Raw genomic sequence first — 27028 nt, 5'->3', positions numbered from 1 at the left:
TTTTTTTTTCCTTGGGCTCCTGAGCAAACTTACGATTGATAAGAGCCCGGTAACTGGGCCTGGGTTTAAATGAAAAACGGTAAACTTTCTAAAGCCCAAATATTTGAATTTGAATACGCTATGTGGCTCAATGCTTCACTCAGAAGAGTTGACAGAACTTTCATAGAGCCCAAATGAATCACCTTAAACCATGGCTACACAGACATTACTTGCTCAGAGTCAAATACCAACAGCTCTTGATGTCCATTTTAGCCAGTGACTCGCAAGTTTGATCCTTCGTTACGTAGAGGCAGCGATGACTTGCCTATGAATCATCCAAGACTTAAAAGAATGTCAACTCAAACTTCCCTGAACAGATATCACTTGCCATCTTTCTTTTTAGTTACTGTTTCTTGATTTTCTTTGGTTTTTAATTTTGTTCTTGCTTGTGTTGTTGAGGTGTTTTATTTGGTGTTCTGTAGCTTGGTTTTTGAGTTATGGTTTGGTTGATTTTCTTGGATTAATGGTGCGAGGGATGCACAGATTGGTTCTAATGTGATTCCTCTTGATCCTGCTTCTGTGGCAAGTGAGGTTTGGCATGGAAAAGAAAGTGCAAACTACACAAGTAGAAGAAGAAGAAGAAAAGGACAACAGAGAATTCAACTGTTTACAGTCCATTGTACCTATTTTAAGGTCTTATGAATTACACCTCTGGCATCATTCACCATGTGAGAATTGATGGCATCATTCACGAGTGAAGAACATGCCTTTGAAACATTACCTTTTGCCTAGTCCAAATGCATATCCTCATAGAATAGCCATTACTGGAGGTCTGGGACTTGCAAGAAACTCATCAGCAACCATAGCCCATGTGATCACAAATGATCCATCAATCATTCTACTGGTTGGAGACCCCACTTACGCAAATCAATACCTTACAACTGGTGGAAAAGGAGCTCCGTGCTGCTTCTGAGCATTCCCCGATGCACCCACATGAGAAACGTATCTAAATCAAGTAGACCGCACTGAGACCCCTTGGCTGGTAGCTGCTTGGCATCCACCGTGTTGTATTCCTCACACTATCAGGAATTTGAATGCACGAGGCAGGAAATGGAAAGCGCTTCTCTGTCAACACCACGTTGACGTTGTCTTTCTGGTCGTGCAAGTTACTATATTTAACTCTCATAAATGGATATCTAATTGCAAACTTCGTTGTTAGTAGAGTCAGATAGAGAATGATAATGGTTGGATAAGATTGTTCTGGTGCGCCTGCCATTAAAGTTCAAATGCATTTTGTCAAGCTAGCGTAAGGCTTCACAACATCCTGTTTTTTACGGCTTACCAGTTGAGATTAGAAACTATGTTCCCGTACAAAACGTCATTTGCAAGTCTTTTACCAGAGGCTCAAGGTTAGTGATTGTTGCTTGAAGTTTTCAAATCATCTTCATAAAATTTATGTGATACTTTAGAAAGAGAAGATTCATTTAGTTTAGTTGAGTTATCGATTGCATAGCTATTTACTGTTCTTGTCTCTCAACTTAATAACTAGTTTGCTACCAAGGCGGATAAGCAAATTTATAGAAATTCCAATCCTTATATCTTTAATTTGCTTGCATCATATATATTTTATATGGAGAAATAATTGAATAAGTATGGCATGCAGAATAATGAAATGAAAAAAAAAGTGTTTAGTGTTTCAAATTTCTTATATAAAGACAAAATAATACATGGACTAAAGAGACTTTTATTTAAATTCTTAGAATATAATTAAAAAATTAATATCATCATACCGATAATCATCTTAAAAATTATTACTATATTTATTTATGATTTATAAAAAAAAAATCAACAATTATGAAATTTACTAATGATATTATATTAACTTATTCAATCCACGAGATGGTCATTCCATGCATGGAAATTTTTTTAAAATGAATTAAATGAAAATATAAATAAAGGTCAAAATTATTCCAATACAAAAGAATTTAACAAGAAAAACAAAACAAAAGATTAGGGACCTCATGAATAAAAGTGAAGGCACATGAGATCAAACCATAAGAATTTAGTAAGAATGTTATGATTTTTTATGTTTTAATATTTCCGTTGTAATTTTTATATATGTTTGGCACTAGTAACATCTCATATTTTTATGTTTTATGAATTTTTTTTATATTATTTTAGTACTAGAATAACTTTAAATACCGTAAAAAATGATTTTTTTAATTTAAAAAATTTCATTTAAACTAAATGAAGAAGTTCCAGGTTTATAGTCTCTAAGAATAGGTTTTTTAGTGGTTGAATTATGGGTTAATCATAAGTTCTAATAAAATAATTTATTCTTCATTGTTTATGAAATTCTTACTGCTTGTTGTAGAAAGTTTATAACCTATAAAATAGTTTTTTTTTTTTTTTGGGATTTGGGGACCCTCAAATGATAAAGTTGATGACCTTTAAACAAATAATTACAATAAATATGATAATGGACATTTATTCTTAAGAACCAAATTGTTTGTTCTTAGTTTTGATATGATAAATGCTATGAAATTAAGAAAGTATTTTTATTGAGAATAAAGATTGTAAACTCTTTACCTGTGTGATTTTAGGTGCATGCTTTTAAACAGATTAACAGAGTAATAAACTATACATTAGATCAATTTGGCTCGATAAGCATAAGATAAATATATATTTATTCCTCTTATAAATGCTTTTCCTACTATGTTTTAAGCATAAAGAAGCATATTAGGGATTATTATAGAGGAATCAGCAAAGTTTAAGGACTTCCTAATATATTTGTTATTGATGCGAATGTTTTTTTTTATAGGTGTCGAGCATCCCACTTAGGCTAAGAGTTTTTTAACAATAACCTGTAATACTCTATCGTTTTTCGCTATTAATGCTTTCGTCACCGAATATAAAAATTGCTTTCTCAATCTTTAATTCGATTGATATTAAAAAGTTAATTAGGGTTTTTTTCTAATTAATTTAATATTTCTTTATCTTCCTTGCTTAAAAAAATTTAAGTATTTGCTTGAATTAAAAGAATACTTATTTTACTTCGATGATCAATCTAATTCGTTGAATGAACAATCTCTTTGAACCAGACATATAAACACTGAATTATCTTTTACGTTTTCTTTTCAGAATTTTAATTTTCTTATTAATTCTCAATTTTTTTTCCAGTTTCTTGTGAGAAGAATTAAATTAATTTCTCTTGGATTCAGTCTGAATTTCACTACCATACTATAAAAATAATTTTTTTTTAAAAAAAATTAAAATTAATTTTAATGGTTTTGACAACGACTATGCCCCATTTACATAAAAGTTGGAGATATTGGAAATATTGAGGAAGTTGATGTTGATCACGCAGATGAGTCTGGAAACTATCCTCTAGCTGGGGATATAACATGCCAGAATTTGGAGGGGTATGTCATTTTAATTTTTCTTAGGGTCCTGCAGAGGGCGAATTTTGTAGGGACAAGCACTCAGAGATAGCAGCTTAGGGCATGGAATACTTGAGGTATGGTGGGACTGTGGGAGCCTAAAATGTTACGAACTCCTTTTGTAGTTTCTTGTGCCTGCGATGCTGGGTTTTTTTGGGAAATTTTTTTTATATAATTTTATTAAAAAATTTAATTAGTTAGTTTTATATTTTTTATTATAAAATTGATGAGTTAAACCACAAGATTTAGTTTATTGTTTATTTTAATGTGTTTTTAATTTTTTTAAAAATATAATTTCACATTTTATTATTGATAATCTTTTTTAAAATAAAAAAATATAATTTCATCTTTTGTTATCAATAATTTGCCTTTGTTATCTTAGCCCCGCGCGTTTGTCTTGGTTTTTTTACTTTAAAAAAAATATTTCATTAAAAAAAAACCACATACATTTTATTGTCATATAAATCTATTAAATGAAAAATAATTTATGAAATAAGATTTTATTGAATTTGATGGCGTGCATAATTTGTATTGAGAGTTTGACTGGTTGGTTCAATTTCACTTGGTTTTTTTAATTAAAAAATATTTTTTTTGCTTATTCTTTCCATCAACATTGAATTAATTCGAGATTTAAGTTTTCAGTTTATTTTTTTCACGATTATCCCAACAAGTCTCACATGTCAAACTGAAATGATCTAAGTTGATCCAATTTTTTTTTTTTTATTAATGTTAGATAAAAATATCATCCAATATGTAGCTGATTTTAAATTCATAGATAAAATATTTTATTTTTTAAAAAGATATTTTAGCAATACCTAGATTTATTTTTAGTTTGGAAAAAAAATATTCTAACCTGCGGTGTAGCGTGGGCCAATGAGCTAGTGGTTAGATTGCCAAAAACATCCTCATGATTTTTAAATCCAAAATAATTTTATATTTTAAAAATAAAAAAATATATGAATTCAAAGTAAAATTATTTTTTTATTTTGAAAATAAAAAATAGGAAAGAAAAAAAAGAAAGATTTAAATCATAGATTTGTCGTTGCATGGGCTGGGTTGATGTAGGCCCCGTTTGTTTGCTGGAAAGAAGTTTCCTTTTGGAAAGTGAATTCCGGGAAAGTGAATTATTTTTTGATATTTGGTAGTGTAATGAAAAATAAATTGAAAAATATTTTTCAGTGTTTGGTTATGTCATGGAAAATGAACTGAAAAATAACTTATTAATGTTTTATTTTTTTTCAAGTTTATTAAAATAATGAGGAACAAATCTTACAAATTAAAAAGTTAAATGAGAATGAAATTGAAAAAAAATATAATTTCATAAATTATCTCAAATAAAATAAATAATAATCAAAATAATAGAGATCAAATCTAAAAAATAAAAAAAATTGAAAGATGAAGAAATTAAAATAATAATAATTAACATTTCATAAATTATTTCAAATAAAATAAGTAACAATCAAAAGAATGAGAACCAAATTTTATAGATAAAAAATTTCAATTAAAAAATGATAAGGGAAAAGCAAATAACAATTATAAAAATGACGACCAAAATTAATATAAAAATTAAATTCTAAGGGATGAAATTGAAAAATAAATATTAAAAACAAAATATATATAGCAATCAAAAGTTTGAGGACCAAATTTGATATAATCAGCAAATAATATGACATTTCTAAATTTTTCATAACTTCCGGAAAGTGTTTTCCGTCCAAAATAAAAGGAAAACACTTTCCTGGAAACCAAGTCAAATTTTTCTTTGACCGGAAAGTATTTTTCGTTGACCAGAAAGTATTTTTCGTAGACCAATTTTTTTAATAACAAATAAATATAAAAAAATTTAAAAAATATTTTTTAAAAAACTACTTTAAAAAAAAAAAAAAACACAGTCGTAAGCTTCCCCGTACAAGCTCCCCATACAAGATCTCCAAAGATTTTTAATTTTTATGGGATCCAAAGCAACCGTCCACCTAACTCTAACACGTGGCTCGAGGGAGTTGGGACTTGGATAGAGGGGCAATAGCCAGAGAGCATCATAAAACGCAAATCTTATGTCCTCACGTGACAAACAGAACAACCTGCCCTTTTTTATATTCTGGGTGGCTGCCTCTCTGGGACTGCCCAATTCCGTTTCAAACTTTACTTCTGACTCACAGGCGTGTCAACTGTCACCTACCTCTGTAGGCGCTCCTAGTAAAACTAAACTGCCATTTTACTTGTTGCACTCCTGCTTTTGCCTTCCCTTCCTATTCCTTTCCTGTCTTCGATCATGCAATCTTTAAATATTCCCTTTTTTTTTTTTTTTTTTGATTTACGTGGGGTGTCCGGGCCAGCTTACGCGCACCACGACTATTCCCCACGGCCCACTGGACATCCTGCAAGCCCAGGAGCAGGTAAGGCACCGCGGGGGTGACAGGCGTGCACATAGAGGGTCGAATCCGGGACGGAGACGGAACAAGTCACACGATTGACCACAGCAGCTAGGCCCTCAAGTGCAATATTCCCTTTCTTGATTCTATATCAACCGTTTTATTTATTTGAGAAATTATTGCTTGTTTCTTAAGAAATAGTATTTTATTAAAATATTAATATTAAATGTGTTATACTATTTATTAAAAGAATAATATTAAACGTGTTTTGTGAATTGTCATTAACTTCTTAATGAAATGGAAATTTATCCTTTTATTAGTTCTATTTGCAAATACAGTATTTGCGTGTGAATTTATTGGTTTTGTGCTCATTCTATAATTATTTTCTTTAAAAACAATTCACAAGAAAATGATTACATGTCAACATAAATAATTTTAAAAATATTTTTAAAAAATCATATAGTCACAAGTGCTACCGAGTTATTTTCTAAATCAAACATCATCAAAAATGTGTTCGAGAGTTTGTAGCTTCTATTTTTTAAATTGATATATTTTTTAGTATTTTTTATAAATATTAATATTAAAAATAAAATAAAAATCTGAAAAAAATATTTTATTAAAATACATAAAATCTTTTTTATTTTTTTTATTCTAAACTGATGCAATAATATCTTTATTGAGAGAAGAAAAAAAGAAAAGAGGAAAAATAAAAATAATAGTTGTTGTTTTTTAAAATATTTTTTATTTAAAAATGCATTAAAATAATATTTTTTTATTTTTTAAAAATTATTTTTGATATCAACATATCAAAATGATATAATAACACTAAAAAATATTAATTTAAAATAAAAATAAAAAATATATAATTTTTTTAAATATTTTTAAAATATAAAAATAAAAAGTAATAACAGTAACACATTTATTTGCAATTTTGAGACATGTAACCATTCCACTTCACTTCCAATCCACTATTTCCACTTCACTTCCTAACACTTCTATACTCTCTCTCTCTCTCTATTCCATCCACAAAGCAACACACTTTTCTCTCCAAACACAAAAAAAAAAGAAAAAGAACATGCAATACAAGAATCTAGGGAGATCAGGGCTGAAGGTGAGCCAGCTCTCTTATGGAGCTTGGGTAAGTTTTGGGAACCAGCTAGATGTCAAGGAAGCCAAATCACTTTTGCAGTGTTGCAGAGACCATGGTGTCAATTTCTTTGATAACGCTGAGGTTTATGCTAATGGAAGAGCTGAGGAAATCATGGGTCAAGCCATCCGTGAACTGGGTTGGAAGAGATCAGATATAGTTGTCTCTACTAAGATCTTTTGGGGAGGTTCTGGTCCTAATGATAAAGGCTTGTCTAGGAAACATATTCTTGAGGGTACTAAGGCTTCTCTTAAGAGATTGGATATGGATTATGTTGATGTCATTTATTGCCATCGGTATGTGGGTTTTCTTTTCTTTTTTTCATTTTTGGTTAATTGACATCCCTTTGTTTGACTTATGGGCTGATTTGTGTTTGGCTGTAACGGATCTTTTCCTTTTTTCCTTTTTTTGAGATTTCGGAACCGATTATGTGGATGTGATTTGATGTGACATAGATTATTGTTGTTTCTGGTGTTAGTGCTTGCTTTCTCTTGTTAATTTGTGATTTGTTGGATTGTTTGATGTTTTGTAAAATGTGAAGCACTGGGCTGTTGGCTTTAGTTCTATCACTAAAGGGATGATGGTAAAGAATCTGCTGATGCAAATTAGTGAAAGAAGTCAATATGGATAGTTGTGCTGTTTGTTTCATGGAATTTGTGCTCTTTCTATACCAGTACTTGTCTACAAGCTTATTGTTCGAGACTGATGAGATTATCTTGGTGTCATTGTCCTGTAAGGGGAAGTTTTTTCTTGATAGTTTAGGTTTTGGGGCTTTTTGCTCTTTATTTATGTTTAATATGAGATTTTTCATTTATTTTGATCAGTCTTGGTTTTTGCTATTGCTTTATTGAGTATAATTTGTTCTCTACAAGGGATTTGTTGAAGTGGTCTCATGTGATTTCAATATGATTTACTGTCACAGCCCGGACACGTTCACGCCAATTGAAGAGACAGTGAGGGCAATGAATTACGTGATTGACAAAGGTTGGGCATTTTACTGGGGGACTAGCGAATGGTCAGCACAGCAGATCACTGAGGCTTGGGGCATTGCAGAGAGGTTGGACTTGGTGGGGCCAATTGTTGAGCAGCCAGAATACAATATGCTCTCCAGGCACAAGGTGAGGAATTTCTCCGTGTATCCAGATGTGAAAAGTTTGGTTTTTATTTTTGAAGTGAAAAATGAAAATATCATTTACATGGTTTCCTCGTGTTAATATGATTTCTAGTTGAATGTAATGGAAATAATGGTTTTGGGGGCCATGGTTTGGTAGACAGCTTGTTTATTAGGTACAAAAGAGCAAAGTGTATCCGTGTCCAAGACAGAATCACATTGTGTCTTGGCTTTTTTGCTGGTTCTCTTTCGAATGAAGTTTATCTTCAAGTTTGAAGGAAGATTTAGATATGTTTAAACTAACCCACCGCCCCTTAAGTAGTTGGGCCCCATATGTCATGGAGTTGAATAGTGCTTAAGAGGTGATATGAAAGCTTTCCTAAATAAAAAACTTCACTGAAGCCTACTCGTGGTTGTTTTTGGGTCTTGTAGCATCTTTTGTTGCCCCCCCCCCCCCCCCCCCACACACACACACACACCCAGTGATTGATCATATCATCACTTTTTTGGAACATTTCTTGCTACAATGCTGTACCATCAAGTGGTTTATGTTAATGAGTATTTGACTTTAATGGCTTTTGCTTATAATGTATACAAACTTAATTTTGCTGTTTGTGAATTCACACATTTTATGAGTTAAATCAGGCTTTCAACATGATTTGATTATATCATGTATGTCTATAGGTTGAGTCTGAGTACGTCCCATTGTATACCACCTATGGCCTTGGTCTCACCACATGGAGTCCACTTGCATCTGGGGTGCTCACTGGAAAATACAACAAAGGAGGCGTACCTTCTGATAGCCGATTTGCTTTGGAAAATTACAAAGTAAGACTTGTTTGCTTTTTGTTATTTTATTACTGAATTTTCTAGTTAGTTTGTGTTGTCTTAAACTATAATGACATACTTATTAGTTGGATACATGTCCAAATAAGAACTTAATTTTCAAAATTCTGTACGCATAAATTATAATGTCTCTGTGTCTAACTTTCATCTTAAAATGAAGCAACTGTCTTGATGAAGATGCTTCTTTGTTTTTATCTAATTTTTTTGGGTACAATTCTGAACTGTAAACTGTGTATTATGGCTTCCAGAATCTTGCTAGCAGGTCATTGGTTGATGATGTGCTAAAGAAGGTTAATGGATTGAAGCCGATTGCTGATGAACTAGGCGTGCCTTTATCTCAACTTGCAATTGCATGGTGTGCTGCAAATCCAAATGTCTCGTCAGTTATCACTGGTGCTACAAAGGAATCTCAGGTTTGTTTGGAAACAGTGATCCTTGGAACATAGCTTTAAAATTGTATCTCTTGAAACATGTGCATTTATTTAAGTAATTTTCCAATTTTTCATTCGTGTTTATCTGATTATCAGTCAATTTCATTGAAGAGGGAAAGCTCATCCTGTTTTACATGCAAGAAAAGAATTTCTCTATTATGCTTCGTGGCTATATTTATTTTTCAGCTGATTTATTGTTATAATTCATTACATAATGCTTAACCTAGATAATGTGCTTACTGGACATGGATAAAGTCTCTCAGAAAAAAAGCATGGTTGGTGTGTTGAAGCACCAGATGCTCAACTTATGAAACATACCAAGTGCTTTGGACTTCAACACTCTTTTGTAGGTTTTTGTGCACACTAGCAGCTTGTAGTCGTGGACTTCCATCATCTATGCATTGTACAAGATCATTGCTTTAATAATGACTTTGCCAATTCAATATTCTTTCCTCTTTATGTAGATTCAAGAAAACATGAAAGCTGTTGATGTGATCCCATTACTGACTCCTGCTGTGATGGAAAAGATTGAGGCTGTTGTTCAAAGCAAGCCGAAACGTCCAGATTCATTTAGGTAAACTCTGAATCTGGATGTTACCATTCTGTTGTGCGCGCATGCATCATGGAGCTAAATCAACATGTCTGGAAGTTCTATTCCTTTGGCTTGGTACTAGTTATTATAATGTACTTTTACATTTAGTTTTTTCTGTTGATCTGAAATCCGCATTGGATTCTCGTTCATGGAATGGTTGCGTTTGTTGGTGGATTGGAGGGTGCTGAATTGATGAGAATTGGCAAGTATGAACTTGTAGCCTTAAGAGATTTCAGTACTGTTTTGTGTGGATGTTATATTTTGCTCTTTCAATTGTTCCTTTTCCCCCCTCAATTTAATTTCAATGACCAGATTAAAATGATGCAATATATATATAATTTGTGAGCCCCAGTTTTTGTAGGAAGTTTTGAGCTTCCGGCGGCCAAGTTAACCTGTTTTGAGCTTCCGGCCAAGTTAACCTGTGATAACAATCTCAAGCCTGATTGAACCTTAGCCAAAACTTGCAAGTTTAATGCCAAACAGTGGGAACCTGATTCAACGTAGTAGGTTCCTGCAAGTAGAACTACGTGTGCATAACATATGCAGCCACAAAACCTTAAGATGGATGAAGCCATAAAAAGTTCTCAGTTTGGGGGGACACGGGGCAAAAGATTGATGCAACTTGCCTCTGTTCTTGCTCCCGCCTTGATGAATGATGAATTTGTTCTTAATATTTCCAGTTTTGACCAGTGTAAAGATATTATCATTTCTGGCTGTTTAACCCCTTTCATATATTTCCAATGATCATGTTCGCTGCTTGCAAGAAACCGGAACCTTGTCGGTTTGTGTTGTTTTTATTTGACTCCTTCGTTGAGCCTCTTCAATGGCAACACAATGGGTAGAAATAAAGCAACCATCAAGAAGCATCATTTCACAAAGCTCAAGCTCTTGTCCCTGCTTAATTTGGTAAAGCGACGACTACTCGACTAGTCTGCGTTTTGTGGGGTTTCGCTGCTTTTTGCTTTTTGTGATTCACTAATCTGTTTTCAAGAATCGCTTTTTTGTAGAATTGATTAAAGACCAGGGTGGTGCTATCGGTATTCGGTACACTTCCGGTAGCGTTTGGTTAGATAGAAAAGATGCTTGGAATGAACGCTGGCAAGGTTGAGGGTGATGGATGGCAATATCGTAAATATATCAGGGTTCTTTTATAATTTTGGGATTTGTCAATTTGATACAATGAAGTTGTGTGAATAGACAAAAACGGTGTGCCTATATCATAATTAAAAAAATGGTAAAAAAAACTTGATTTGACCATGCAGGTCAAGATGCAAAATCTTTGACTCAATCATGATGCCAGGGTAATCATATTTGAAAGCAAAATAAATAAAATTATAAAACTTAATTATCGGACAACTTAATGTTGAAGTACAAAAAATAAATTAAGAAAAAGCAATAAAAAAAATCAGATTCAACCCAATTTAACCCGAGTCAACCCACCAACCCAGCAACTATGGCTACAGGATCTGGATAACCAAATAGAAAGGAAAGGAAAAAAATCACGAAGATCAATTTCCAATAAAAAAAATCAGATTCAACCCAATTTAACCCGAGTCAACCCACCAACCCAGCAACTATGGCTACAGGATCTGGATAACCAAATAGAAAGGAAAGGAAAAAAATCACGAAGATCAATTTCCAATAAATCAAATATTGAATGCTGAAATTAAAATAAATAATTTTTTAAAAAAAAGGAACAAAAAAATTTAAAATCAACCTACGTTAACCTTTGAAACCAGTGACTTTGATAATGAATTCAAGATTAACCCATAGAAGGTAAGCCGTAAAAAATAACAAAGAAAAACTATAAAAAAAAATATTAGTTAAAAAAAGGAAAAAAAAAAAAGGCAAACCTCCTAAATCTATTCTAATCTCTAAAATTCACAACCTATTAAATTATCAACTCAAGCCTATTAAATTATCAACTTAAGTTCAATCAAGAAGCTTGATTCCCTACCAAATTAATTTTGAAGAATAAAATCATGAAAAAAATAATATCAATTTAAAAAACTTGCCAAAACAAAAAAGATAACAATAAAAAAGAATGGGGATCAAATTTGATTAAAAAAAAACCAATGAAATTGAAAAAAAAAAGAGTAAAAAAGTATCTCAAACAAAACAACTATCAATTAAAAGAATGGGGCCTAAGTTTGAAAGAATTAAAAATAGAAAAGGATGAAATTGAAAAAAATTTGTAATTCTATATATTATTCAAAATAAAAAAAATAGTAATCAAAAGGATATGGACCAAATATGGAGGAAAAAGAAATTGAAAGAGCTAGTTTGAAATTTTAAAGGGTTTGGTGTAGAATTCGAGGATGAGAGAGAAAAGAAGAAGAAGAAGAACATAAATGGTGGTCAGACCAAACTAGAAGAGCATTTTGGCGCATGTGCTACCCCATCGCAAAGAGGATGCTGAGACCTTCCAAACACTACTATGGAAAGCTGCATTTGGTAACCAGACGGTCCTGCACACATCGCCTGAAAGGCACAAGGGTCGCCCAGCCGCTAGCGCCTGCTACACACCATCAACATGTTTTTTCTAAATAGTATTTATTATATGGTCAAATACAATAATGCTCTTGAGTAACTTTTATATTAATAATAAAACCAATGTAAAATGACAAAAAAAATCATTGTAAAAGAGTTATGTTGATTTTGTCTTTAAGAACAACAAAGTAATTTTACTATTTCAAGAAAAAAATTAGAAGACCATAATGCCCCTGATTGAAAGGCATTCTATTTATTTTATTTTGGAGTTAAATTAGTAATTTTATTATATAAAAAAATAAAATTATTAACCTAACCTTGCACAAATCATTAAAAACAATTGTATTATAGTAAAAAAGATCATCTTACTCTTGATGCCTAGTTCAAAAGTTTTTTTTTGGATTACAGGCAATTTTGTTAAATTACTATCCGAATGAATAGTAATTTGTTACATAAAACCTATTTCTCTTTTAATAATTTAATTAATTTAATAGTTTACAGTTAGGAGGTTGGCGCTCTCCCTCCCCATATTTTTTGTCCACGTTATTTTAAGCTCTCTGTCTTAGTTTCCTTTTTAAACTCCGTCTCTCATGCAATGCTCTCTCTTTCTCCTTCATATCCACACAACTCAATTTCATACTCCATTTTTTCTCTTCTGCCTTTCTCCTGTTCTTCAATGGAACAATCTCCATTGCTTTACATGTTCACATAAAACTGCAAATTTCAACGAACAAGAAGGTACCCATTTCAGTACTATTCTTCTCTTTCATGTACAGTCTAATTAATATTTTCGGCACATTTAAATCTTGTAGGAAATATTCTTAATCTTTTTTTGTTCATTTCCCTTTATTTATCTATATATGTGAATTATGCATGCATTCATTATTGATGATATATATTGATTGTTTGATTGAATTGGTTCTTTGTTTGATTGATTGATTCATCATGTTAGAATAGTTGAATTTTAATATTGTTTAATGGATGATTATGCATGAAAGATCAATGTGAATTGTGGCACATTGATTTTCTTGTGGATTTAGCAAGATTTGTAACATCAAGTGAAATTAATTGTAGATACACATTTTTTATGACAATTGTTAGCTGGTACTGAAGAAAGGGAATTTGTGTATTGCATAATATGATGCTGCTAGCATCCCAACAGTTTTTTTCTTTCATGTAAGATGACAATCAGTTTCTATTGAGAAAATAAGCATTGAATGTTATTTATCTCTTGCACAGGACTGTGAGTGCTATAATCTGGTCCAGTTTCGAGTTCAGTAGGAATTTGGAAGAGCATCGAGGAAGCAAGGCCTAAGAGGCTAGTGAATATTCATGTGCAGCTTTATTTAAAGTGATTTTTTTATTTTTGATACCATGACTCGTGAAACGCCTGGTAGCTCAGGCCAGAAGCTCTTTGGAGACAAAATAAAAGTTGTGGCTAGTGACAGAATTGCTGCAGATAGAAATGCAAATAATATTTGTGTACAGACAGGTGAGGAATTTTCTCCCCAGTTTGCTCGAAGAAGAGTTCCAGAACTGCACGAGCTAGGGAAAATGGGATTCAATCATAATCACAATAATCTGATGGGTTCTGAAAATCATACCAGCACTCGTGGGATGAGGAGAAAGGAGTCTGATTGTGATGCTTTAGGTTATGTTTCCAGGATAGAAGCCACAGGACATGCTGCTGAACTAGAAAATAAGGCCTATAATGATGATACAGGCAGATACCACTGGGAGTATGCCCCCAATGCACAAAAACCAAGTAACTATGTTGATGAAACGAGTAATTATGGTCAAGTAACCTTATGTCCAAGTCCGACCAGTCCACCTAAATGTGTGCAGGAAACCCCTTGGCCATATCAGCCTTTTGTAACTAGAGTTTCAGAAAGCACTTTCTCAGGAAAAATGAAATTTCTATGCAGCTTTGGGGGAAGGATATTACCGAGGCCAAATGATGGGAAGCTTAGATATGTGGGTGGAGAAACGAGGATCATATCCATCAGAAAAAATGTTACAAGGGGGGAGCTTGCAAAGAAAACTTTGGCAATTTGTGGCCATCCTCATACGATCAAGTACCAGCTCCCTGGCGAGGATCTTGATGCGCTTATTTCTGTTTCTTCTGATGAAGATCTTTATCACATGATAGAGGAATATCAAGAGCTTGAAAGAAATGGAGGCACTCAAAGACTGCGGATATTTCTTGTTTCTTCAGGTGAACCTGACAGCCCAAATTCTTTTGAAGGTAAGACCTCACAACAGCGTAATGCTGATTACCATTATGCTGTCGCTGTTAATAGTATGTTGGACCTCAGTTCCCAGAAGAGCTCTAGTGGACAGAGTTCTGCAAGCCATCAAGGAACTGCTTCAGATTATAAGAATCTATCTCCTCCTGTAACTCCACTTAACATTCAGTACAGAGATCATAAGAATTCTAAAGGCCTATTTTATGTTGATCAATCTTTCCCTGACAGTAATAAGAAACACGGTGCTTTTTCGGAAGAGAAATTTCCATCTGACACTACATATTATAATAATCTTCCTCGTGTACCGATGCCATTGGTGAATCAAGCCTGTCATCACCAATATCCAGTTGAAACTGATCAGACTAGCAAACAATTAGAAATGCATCTTCATAATCGTTGCGAAAGTGGAGATTTTCTTCCGTATCAGCTATGTCCTCAAAATTCTATCAATTCAGACTGGCCTTCGATTATGGAAAGGGCATTTTCTGACTCACAGTTGCGGGAGAATGGTGAGGTGTCAAAAAAATGGTTGGAAGAAGCAGTTATTACACTGTCCCTGTGTAATAATGAACGGGAAAAATCACCTTCACTGAAAATGTCAAATTCATCCTCAGAAAGGCCAATGCTGTGGCCATATGTAATGGATGAGAAACACCAATTCACTGACTTCGAGAACCTTTGCAGAGAAAAGCTGGGTAATATTGACACTGATCAAGAGGTGCTGAATTGGATGGACAGGAATGTTAACTATTCTGATGTAGACAGAGAACAGAATGAAGGAAATGTTAAAGCTTCATCAAATGATAATGTCATCGAGCATAGGAACTTACCGAATTTGAAATACCGTCCAAGTGCTTATCATCATCCTCAAGATTCTCAAGCATATGGAAGGGTGGTTTCTGCTACTCGAGTGTACCCTTTGGAAAATTCTGCAGATATTGCGAGGGAGCACCCTCAGGGTCACCTATCAGGCACCAAAGCACCTTACTTGTTTGTTGAGAACCAAAAGGTTTCCAAGGATCAGCAGTGTGCTATGACTGAGAGCATCAGGGGTCAACGAATTTCCCATGGAGATCCTGAATATCTACATTCTGCATCCCTTGAATCAAGGGACAAGAAACCGAAAGTCCTTAGCTCTGTAAGTATAGCTCTCTCCATAGCAAGATTTTGCCAATCTGAACTAGAACTTGCAAAATAATAATAATAATAATAATCCTCTAATTTCTAAATATCTATTCAGAAATCGGATAGGAGTGCTTCAACTAGATTTCTTTCCTTGTGTGATGAAGACCCCGTGGAGTATCCTGAAAAGATCGAAAAGATTCGTGACAAGGGACAATCATACGAGGAACCATTGGACAGAGATGCTCAGTTTGTCCAGTCACAGCCCTTAGATGACCATCATGATGATAAGATGCTGGAGCCAGAGGTAATTGTTGAGGATGTTACTGGAACTACGCCTCCCGATATTCCTTTGTCTTTGAATGTTGTCCCACGTGTAGAGGAAGAGGTCACAGAGGGATTTCAATCTGATAGAGATACTGAGGCAGAAAGCACTTGTCAAGATCAAGAATATGAATCCGAGGTAACTTGTATCCTTCTGATTTGGACTCTCTGTGTGCATGATATTTCATTTTCTAGTCTATTTTACCCGTTACCCCGTGTGTTCTTAGGATATTGAAGATTCTGACAGAGACACAAATGATTCCATTAGTGATGCTGCGATGGCTGAAATCGAAGCAGGCATCTATCATTTGCAGGTTCAGATATAACATCTCATAAGTTACACATCTTTATTTTTTTATTCATAATTCAGAAAAAAATTCCTTTAGCACTTTCATGCCTGGGCTGCAAGGTTAATATGTATTAGGTTCCATTTCGCCCAATCGTTGAGGGATGCTTTTAGCCCCCAATGCCAGTTCCAGCTGCTTTCGCACAAAGCTTCACTTCAGTGAAAAACAAGCCTATACTTCGAAGCCTCTACTAGTTCAAATGTGAACTGATTCCCATTGCTTTTTTATTAATTTCTTCTCATGATTTCAACTCTCTACAATCATTTAGATGGTGCATGCTTACGGCTGCAAATGCAGTATGAGAATTTTATTGTTTGTTTTAGATGCGTTTTCTTTAACAATTGACTTTTTTGTGGCCTAGGTGATTTATTTTTTTTCTCTTCTTCTTTTTTTAAAGGATAAATCAACCTTTTCTGATAATATAAAGGATAAATTAATTCAATGTTTTATGCTCTTACCATGCAGATTATAAAGTACGCGGATATTGAAGAAGTGCAAGAATTAGGATCTGGCACATTTGGAACTGTTTATTATGGGAAATGGAGGGGAAGTGATGTTGCTATTAAAAGAATCAAAAGGAGTTGTTTTTCAGGAAATTCATCAGAACAAGAGCGATTGGTTAGTCCCTGTAATTATCAGTTTCAGAACTATTGCTTGCCCTTCATGTTTCCTTTCACTTGATAATGGTGGGTTGTTCATGCCAAAAAAATACATGTAGGGGTCCAAAGTGTCATAAAATAAAGAAGGAAAAAACGAAGACCAAATAACTCATAGGGAAAAGGGAGGATCCACTGTGAATGAATGGGAAGATAAGTTTTTGATGAATTGGATAGTGATAGATATATTAGCAACCGGATTTCATGATAGATAAGTTTTAGAATCTCTCTGACTATTCTGAGTAAAAATCTAATTAATCCTGCCTGTTTGTGCAGACTAGAGACTTCTGGAGAGAGGCTCGCATCCTGTCAGATCTTCACCATCCAAATGTGTTAGCATTTTATGGCGTAGTCCCTGATGGGCCTGGGGGGACAATGGCCACTGTGACTGAATATATGGTGAATGGATCATTGAGGCGTGTCCTACGAAAGAAGGATAGGTGAGTTGGTAGCTCAAAAATATTCTACTTCCTAGTGCCATCTATCATGAAATATGCTATAGCTCATGGAATCTCTCTTCACTGCACAGAGCACTAGATCGTCGAAAAAAACTTATAATTGCTCTGGATGCTGCTTTTGGCATGGAATATCTGCATTTGAGAGATATCATTCATTTTGATTTGAAGTGCGACAATTTGCTTGTCAATTTAAAGGATCCCCAACGACCCATATGCAAGGTAATGTTCGCCGAAACCCTTCTCTCTACCCATCCTTTATTTTTCTGTTGTCTTCTGGTAGTTTTGATTCTACATCAAGCATGCTTTTCATCTTTCAAAAGAGTTCCTCTCAGCTTTATTCACTCCACATTCTGTATCAAAGTGTAGTCTCATTCATCTATGTATGTTACCTGTTCTCCAGGTTGGAGATTTTGGATTGTCAAAAATCAAAAGGAATACGCTCGTATCTGGTGGTGTGCGTGGAACCCTTCCATGGATGGCACCGGAGTTATTGGATGGCAACAGCAACCGAGTCTCTGAGAAGGTTAGCGCTATACTAGACTTTCTTTGTCATGGGATTTAGAGTGTATCATGAACTTTCTGTATCCTTCCTTTACAGGTTGATGTCTTCTCGTTTGGTATTGCAATGTGGGAGATCCTGACAGGTGAAGAGCCATATGCCAACATGCAATTCGGTGCTATAATAGGTCAGGTTTTAATTGATTGATGAAATTGGTTTTCCCTTCCGTCTTCCAAATAACTTTTTCAAGTTCCTTTCTGTTTTTCCTTACACTTTGTCTAATTTGAATTAGAGTCTGCATGTGCTATTTCCTTTTCTCATTGATTTTTGAAAATGGACTACTTCTTCGTTTAAAATCTAAATTCAAGACAGTCTTACAAGGTTTGAATCAATCCATCACGCATGCACAAATCTGATTCCTTTCCTGAAAAGCTAATTGTGCTTGAAAATAAACTATGTGTCAGTCTATGCCATATTTGTAGCAGATGGTTTAACACATCAGCTTGTCACTGTTTCATGTTCTTTTTGTCTGATTTTCGCAAAGGATCTAACCATTGTGAACTTTGAATGAAGGCGGAATTGTAAGTAACACTCTGAGACCTCGTATACCAGAGAATTGTGATGCTGGATGGAGAAAGCTGATGGAAGAATGCTGGGCGTTCGATCCAGAAGCCAGACCATCATTCACAGAGATAACGAATAGGCTGCGAGTTATGTCAACAGCACTCCAGCCAAAGCGACATAATCATGCAAATAAATGAAGCCCGCCTACGTCAAATCATACAAACACGTTCGCATGCCAAAAACATTTAGCAGGGCAATGCTGTAGAGTTCTCAAGTGGCTTCTATATGAGCCATCGTTGTAGATAAAAATCCTTGGAGGCCAAAAAGAAAGTAAGAATATGATCGATAATTTTGTTCCAGACTTTGGTCCTGAATCCTTGACTCTCCAGCCAGTCACAGCTGATGACGAAAAGCTACCTTCACAGTGAACTCCACCTGTTCCTTTCATTCCCTGCATGCAATCACAACTCTACTTTTTCATCAGCAAGGCAAACCTCATGCTAGATTATTGGAAGTAAATTATATATATATATATATAATTTGTTTTTATTTATGGTCTAGATTAATAAATAAATTATGTAATCTGTTTTATTTGTGTTTTGAAGTTGTCAATTCCGTTCCGTTTTGTTCAGAACGGCCGAAACATTTCATACCAATTCAAAAAACATAACAAAACAGAACAATTTTCACCTCATTTCAAATCTCGGTCCATTCCGGATTTTTCAGCTAAATTTCGGCCGGAATGTTCCGGTTTCATTTCACATGTTTCGTTTCGATCTTGAAAAGCTATTGAATCAAATTGAACCCGGTTCAATTTAATTAATCAAACCATCCAAGTATAAAAAGCTCTTTTTCATTACTATTTTCAATAACAATGATATTAATAATATTATTAAAAATTATTATTACTATTTTCATTAACAATGATATTAATTTTTTAAAATTAGATTTATCACCAATATATATGGTTTAAATTCATGTTGTTTTTTTCATGCTTATACTTTGTAGGAATTTGAGCAAAATAAGGGATGTTTTAGATCTCATTAGCCTTAATAACATTGACCTATTGAATGAATGGATTTGTGAAGAACCTAGCCTTTTTGTTGGAGAGGATATAAGTTGGGAAATTATTGAAACACCTTTGTTTACTTTCACTTTAGAGGATGAAGATATATGTTTTAATGACGAGAATGAACTTGCTGGAAATGATCAACTATTGCAATGTTTAGTTGATGACTTTCCCTACATACCACCACAAGGTCAAGATCCTTATTTCTATGTTAATGATGGAGATGATGTTTGATTTATGTTCCTTTTGTGTTAAAACATTTTACTTTCATAATATTTTGATATTTTGTTTAAGTTGAATTACTTTAAGTTAAAGATCTATTTAATCTTGACTATTTATGTCACACACTCGTGAGAGCTCGACGTCGCAGCGACCCTTCCTGGAGCGGGGAATTGATTTCGAGGTCTTTGTTTTGTGAATAAGGGAGCCGCCACCTAATATTATGGTCACTAGAAACCCTAACTGGTCTTTCAGAGATTCTAAGGCAAGGGACTGGTTGCGTAAAGGGAAGGTATTAGCATCCCTAGTACGCCCTACCTAAGGTAAGCTGCTTGGTGTTTGATTTGCTTTATAATTGCTATGGTGTTGGTGTTCTCTTAATTAGTTTTCCTAAGATAGGTTTGCTATAATGAATGGATTTGGGTTCAAAGTCTAAAAGCAAGAACCCTTGGCTAATATGGATCATATCTTTAGATATGTCTACAAAGTGCCAAGGAGAACCAATGCAGATCTCTTAAAATCTGTGTTTGATTCAAACTAAATTTATTAAGATAGAAATCCAAGGAGATTCCATGTGCTTTAAAAGCTCATTTTTCCCTTAGTATTTCAAGAGTTTGCAACTCGTAAATCGCAAGGAGGAGGGACAAAAATTTAGGAATCTAAGGAAATTCATGGCGCTTTAAAAGCTTATTTTTGCCTTAGTGTTTCATACTCTCACGGCTCATAAACCGTGGAGTCAAAAATTAAAATGTCCTCAATTATAATCAAGGTTTCTTTAAAGGATGTGTGATGACTTATTATTCCTAGAAAATTAATTTGAATATTTACCATTTAAGGTTTCTTTATCCAAATATTAACAGTGAATGATAACAAGTTATTCCCAATAATATTTTGGATATTCATCCCTTTGAGATTTTTTTATCCAAACATTAACGGTGAATAATAGATGAATTCCCCCCAAAATAAGATTTTTGTATTTTTTGGAATATTGGCCAATACCCTTTGGAGTTTTACAAACATGTTGTAAAATCCAGAATGCAAGAAAATAATTTTTGTGTTTAAGAAATCCATGTTAAAACACATTTTCTTTTAAACTTTGAATATTTGTTCTTTTTTTAAAAGAGGAATTTTCAAAATATATTAGGGTATTGACCGTCTGCAACACACAAGAAAACATTTTTTATATTTTTGTCAAAACACGAACAACACGATTAAACACAAACATCACAATTAACAAAACAAAACATACTCATCTATTCCAAAATTCACAAGAAGCTTAAAACAGTTCATCTCAAATAAACCAGATTGGACACACCAATTTAAACTTGAAGCCTGAACAGGCTTGACCCATCATTCTCTAAAAATAGGCACAAGTATGTATGCACGAGAGAGAGAGAGAGAGAGAGAGAGAATAAGTTTTGAAACTGAAGTTATAAAAGGAACCGTGACTCACATCCCTTTACTCCTTTCCTAAACTTGGGACCTCCCTTACGCAAACAAAAAGGAAAAAGAAAACTGGGAAGCATGCTTTAGCTGTGTATATCACAAACAAAGGAAAAGAAAGAAAGAAAAAAACCATGGCTGGCTAATCTTTCCTCCAGTGGGCGTAAAATAACGTGATGGTCAGCTTGTGGTTTACTCGTAGCATGAGAATGAGGAAAGAAACACACCTTTTACATAAACGTTAAGTTGAACTTAGCGTCATGACAGGATAGTAAGTAAGCATGTAGTTTTGTCGAAACAAAAACCAAATATTCATAGGGAAGAAACGAACGACCAACAGATGTCTGCCCAAAAAGACTAACCCTGCAAAGGAGATGCCCTTGCGCTTTTTATGATCTCCTCTGGACAAAGTTATGTTTAGAAGAAAACCCTCCTATGCAGCATTCTAGGACAACAAAGACAGCTGAACAAAGAGTGTAGGGATGATGAAGACCTATGAGGCTCATGGTTCCTCCCAACGAGAAGTAGAAACAAAGAATACGCAAACCTTCTAAACTTTAAACCATGGAAGAAAAAAAAACAATGGACAAGCAACACAACTTGGCTGTCAAAATAGAGAAAAACAAAACGTCCCAAATGAAAGCAGAAACCGGTTTTTTGAGAGACCAGTCATCAGACACTAGCTTTTAAATATTGCAGGGAAAGAGAGACTAAGACTTATACTTGCAAATCCCTACTTGTTCTGAATGCCAAAGATGACTTACGAGTTGATGAACAAAGCTTCTGCTTTCTCGCCTCTGGTATCCAAAGAGAGACTCTTTTCTCCTTTCTCTGTTTCGGTCTCCTCTCTCTCTTTACTCCTCTGCTTTGTTTTCCTTTTTCCTCTCTTTCTTTCACGTTTCAGTGAAGGTTTTTTTCCATCTTCCAGTATCAAAGAAAAGCCCCCTTTTTTTTTCCTTATTTTGCCTACGTCTCTCACCTTTTTTTCTTGTCTTTATTTTCTGTTTTTTTCTCCTCCTTCCCTTCCTTGCCAGCGATGAGAAACAACGTCACCTGCAAAGCCAGTAAAACACCACAAACAGTCGATTTGTTTTCTGTTTTAGATCTACATTTGTTTTGTTTTTTGTCTGTTGTTCTTTTCCTCTTCCCTGGTGGCAGATCTGCTGTGAAGTGGCTCACCGGCGACTCACGCAATCGAACACCCGCTGGATCGGGTAGATCGTCGACCCCTTTTTCTTCTATGGTTGTCGGTTAGCCAAACAGAAGCCACAGTAAGCTTCGTCTCCCTTCTCCTCTCTTTCTCCTTTGACCGACGATGAGGCAAACCGAGGACTGCTAGTGATGGGGTGGGACGAAGAGTGAGAGACTCTGGTTTGGTTTTAAAGGGGTGATTGGCTGGAGAGAGGGGAGGGACGATCGTGTGTGGAGATGAAAATGAAGATCCAGGAAACAGAATAGATGGGAGGCTTATGTGCAGGGATGTTGGTTTTGGGAGATGACAGTGGAGATGGGGGTTCTCTAGGTATAGTTGGTTCACTGGGGGAAGAACGACTGAGAGCGTGGAAAGGGGACAGTGTGTGGCTGAAGGTTAATAGCGGCGGCCCTCGTCTGTGTTTTGGCCAGAGAGTTGAGAAGAGAAAATGAGCGGTGGCCTTTTGTTGGCTGGGAGAGGGGAGCCGCCAATGAAGAAGAAAAAATGGTTTAGGTTTAGGGTTCTTTCTTCTTTCTTTCTTTTGAACTCTCAAAATTATCCCCTTGTAAATTTTCTCCCTCTTTTTGTGTGTGTTGTGACCTCTATTTATAGGCAAAGTGGCTTGGTCCCCAAAACACATTGGTCCCTCAACTTCTTTATTTTTTGTCAATTTTGATTTTTTTCTCATTTTTTTGTATTTTTGAAAGCGAACAATATCAACGTCGACTCAATAAGAAAAATCAGTGATTGTAAAATTCACGCGTTAAAAGTTGAACGTGTTCAAAATACCTTTGAAAATTTAAATTCTTCTGAGATGACGTTGAAAATGCTAAAAACGATGCAAATATATCAAAAATGCATTTTTTGGGTTTTCATTGTTTTTTTGCTATTTTTGATTTTTTCTAAAAATTTATCAAAAACATGGGTAAAAAATTGGGTAACAACAATTTAGAAATATTTTAAATTTTAAAATTATATTTGTTTGACATTGTGTTTGTATTGCATAATTTATAATTAATTTATCTTGAATTTGAATTATGTTTGTTGAATTTTATATATATATATATATATATATATAACAGTACAACCTTAAAACGGTACACCAAAACACTCACTCCGAAACTGAAACATTCCATTCCAATTAAAAAAATAAAATACCTATCAAAATAAAATTGACAACCTTGATTTTGATTCCAGATTATGGCCGAACAATTTTCTAACAAGCTATTATTGTCAACTTTTAGTCTTAGTATATGGACAGGCGCAGAATTAGGATTTAAGGTGTGATCAATTTAGGATATGTTTGAAAATAGAATAAAAAATAATATTAATAAATTTTAGATAAATTCTTTGGAGGGGCAAATTAAAATGCATATTTTTTTTCTACAAAACAAGGCTTAAATTTAAGTGTATATTTGAAAAATCTTAAAAATTTTAGGACAAAAACGAAAAATCTATAAAACTTTGGGATTTAAATTTTTTACTCACCTCACCATTTAAAAAAAAAAAAAAAACTGTATAAGTACTCGGCGCAAATTAATCTGTTGGCAATGAAGTCAGCCCCTCACAGAGTTAGGAAATGGATCACAGGATTAGTAGCATGGGCCGCGGAGAAGGATATCTTGATGAAAGGGAAATGGCTATTCCGGATTCGACGTCTTGCTTCGACGTTTTAGAGCATGGGCCGAGCCTGCCAATTTTATCTGAACTGGATGAATATCAATCGGAACAGGTGAATATTTTTTTTAATATTTATTTTACTTGATAAATAATAAATAAATTATAAATATTATCAAATCCAAATCAAATTTAACACATGATAAATATATTTTTATTTTAAAGATAAACATATAGAATATTTATATTATTTAAATACAATATATCTAGATAAATTTTTATTTTATGTTGAATATAAAAAATAGTACTCAGATAATAAATACCCAAAACTTGAATAATAATATTTAAATATTTAATTTTTTAACCAATTGAATAATAGATATAGTATAAATATAATGTTATCCCTACGTTTTATTGTCAGTTCCAGCCTTGTCGTAACCACCCCAAACTTTATACTATGTTTTGATTTATCCTCAATCCACAAATTCGTTTTGTTTCCACCCCTGGTAACATGAATATCTTTAGCATTTCAGTATTATTATTGATTTCTAGTAAATTTGTAAGAGGCATGAAAATCTATTCTTATGAACTAATTAATTTTATTTTATTTTAAATAATATAGATATCTGGATCATTTCGCACCTATCTCAACTAATTCTATAAAATATAAAGTTAATGATATTTTTGTGCTCGTCGCATGACAACATTCGAGTGTTTAACGAGGACAAAGACTTAGCAATTATTTTTTTATTTCGATGTCGTGGACAAAGACTTTGCTTAAATTATTGATGCTAATTTGAAACTAATTCATTTTTGAATGATAAATTAAAAATAATAATTAAATAACTAAATAAATAAACCAACACAAAAAAAAATATTGATGTGGTCGACACAATCCATAGTGATAATGCCATGAACACTAGTTTGTTTTATTATTATTTTTAAAATTTCAATAAATCAAGGACGACGTCTTCACAATTATAAATGGGATTGGGGTGAAACTTTCAAAATCTAATTTTACTAGCGTGACATGCACAAAAAGGGGTTAGAAATCTAACTGTCTTTTGAAAGTTTCACCCAAATTCAATGTAACACATGAGTCTAGATACTATTTATTTTTTATATTAAAAGTTTTTTTGAATTTTTTTTTTCTTTAAATTAATTTTTTTTATATTTTTAAATTATTTTGATGTACTAATATCAAAAATAATTTTTTTAAAATAAAAAATATTATTTTGATGCATTTCAAAGCAAAAAACACTTTTAAAAACAACTGCAACCATATTCTCAAATACCTCTTAAGAATTCTTCAAAAATAAATTACAATTATGTTTTATTTTATTTTAAAAAAAGTTTATTTATATGTACAAAGAAAGTAAGGACTTGTTTATTTATTGGTCTGTAAACAAATACACACTAAATGAATGCATAAGAATGCGGTATTTTTTATTTTTGAATGTGCTTTATTAAAAAAAGTATTAGATTAATATTTTTAATGTTTTTTAATAATTTTGGTATACTAATATAAAAAATAAAAATAATTATTTTATTATATTTTTAAATAAAAATTACCTTAAGAAAATAACTTTCACCGCAGTAACATACACATGTTTATGTAGTAACACGTCTTCTTAATTGTCGTTTTCCTTCCTAATTGGTCGTGGCATACGTTGCACAGTCTCAAGCTGGAGATATTCTTAAAAATCAAGTGGGGAAAATAAATCGACGGTTGGCATCTTGTAGCAGTATCACCAGTTTTAGCCAATTGCCATAAATTAACTTGAGACAATTAAAATAACATTACTTTATTTAAAAAAAAGATTAAAAAAACGGTTTTCTGATTTATTTTTTAAAAGATTAATTTAAATTTTTTACTAAATCAACCAGGGAAAATCAGATTAATTCTATACTTATTTTTTCACAGTCAGCCTGTCCAAGGCTGAATTAATGAGATTCTGATCAACCTACAGTGCAAAACCGGATTTACCAACGCTAGAATGAAAATAGTAGCACGCAAATGGTCAAACAAAACAGGAAAGGATATGGTTCCCTGCTCAGCAATTTAATTTCTGGGTTTGTAGTGTCCTACAAACGTAAGAGGAAACAAATACCTTGTAATGGAAAAAAATATAGCATGTGAGAGGAATGTAGGAAATCTATCTTTAGGTCTGGCCATTTTTTTTCTTCTAGAAGGACAATAACTAGCCACGCCTCCGTTTTAGAAAGTAGTTGGTAGTGCAACTGTAAGAATTATTATTTTTTCCTGAAAATGTTTTTCTATTGAATTGATTTCTTTTAAATATATTGATACGAGAATGACAGTAGAAATTCTTTAAGATCTAATTAACAAGGAGTTACGTACTGAGCTAAGTTATTAAATCTGATGTATTATGTGATTTAAAACTTGGATTATATGTTAAATCGATAGACCTAAATTGACTTCAGATAAATAATATCACTTTATTATTTTTTTAAAGTAAAATAAAATTGTTTTGACATTTTTTAAAATTAAACTAAAATTTTAACTAGATAAATCAGGCAAATTAAATCGATTATATATTATTTTTTTCATAACTAGCCTCTTTAAAATCGAGGAGATGTTTAAGAGTTTGATAGAGATTACTTTTTAAAATATTTTTTTTTGAAAATGTATTAAAATAATATTTAATTTTAATTTTTAAAATTTTATTTTTGACATCAGCACATTAAAACGATAAAAAATTCATAAAAAAATTAATTTAAAATAAAATAAATAAATTTTAATAAGAAACAAGTTAAACCCCACTAATAAACGGAACACTGAATTAATGAAATTTATTAAACTGCAGTGCCAGATAGGATTTAATAACGCTGGAATGAAAATAATG

The 27028-nt window shown here is 33.2% G+C and overlaps 2 protein-coding genes and 1 pseudogene across 2 annotated transcripts; all 3 read left to right on the top strand.

Annotated features, from left to right (window-relative positions):
* The first annotated feature begins 489 nt into the window (after positions 1 to 489).
* LOC127904259 (purple acid phosphatase 23-like) lies at positions 490 to 1198 on the top strand (annotated as a pseudogene).
* Positions 1199 to 6752: 5554 nt separating this feature from the next.
* LOC7460524 (probable voltage-gated potassium channel subunit beta) lies at positions 6753 to 10209 on the top strand. Its single transcript, XM_002299250.4, has 5 exons — positions 6753 to 7231; positions 7858 to 8053; positions 8731 to 8874; positions 9141 to 9305; positions 9788 to 10209. The coding sequence occupies exons 1-5, from the start codon at positions 6864 to 6866 to the stop codon at positions 9899 to 9901; spliced, it is 987 nt and encodes a 328-aa protein (XP_002299286.2). The 5' UTR covers positions 6753 to 6863; the 3' UTR covers positions 9902 to 10209.
* A 2692-nt stretch (positions 10210 to 12901) lies between these two features.
* Positions 12902 to 19315, top strand: LOC7460523 (uncharacterized). The gene is made up of 10 exons (XM_024582762.2): positions 12902 to 13143; positions 13645 to 15789; positions 15892 to 16236; positions 16325 to 16411; positions 16910 to 17062; positions 17377 to 17540; positions 17630 to 17777; positions 17959 to 18081; positions 18157 to 18244; positions 18631 to 19315. The coding sequence occupies exons 2-10, from the start codon at positions 13780 to 13782 to the stop codon at positions 18816 to 18818; spliced, it is 3306 nt and encodes a 1101-aa protein (XP_024438530.2). The 5' UTR covers positions 12902 to 13143; positions 13645 to 13779; the 3' UTR covers positions 18819 to 19315.
* The last annotated feature ends 7713 nt before the right edge of the window (positions 19316 to 27028 follow it).

This window comes from Populus trichocarpa, chromosome 1 (assembly GCF_000002775.5).
Source record: "Populus trichocarpa isolate Nisqually-1 chromosome 1, P.trichocarpa_v4.1, whole genome shotgun sequence".
NCBI lineage: Eukaryota > Viridiplantae > Streptophyta > Magnoliopsida > Malpighiales > Salicaceae > Populus > Populus trichocarpa.
This window is presented reverse-complemented; position numbering and strand designations above follow the sequence as displayed.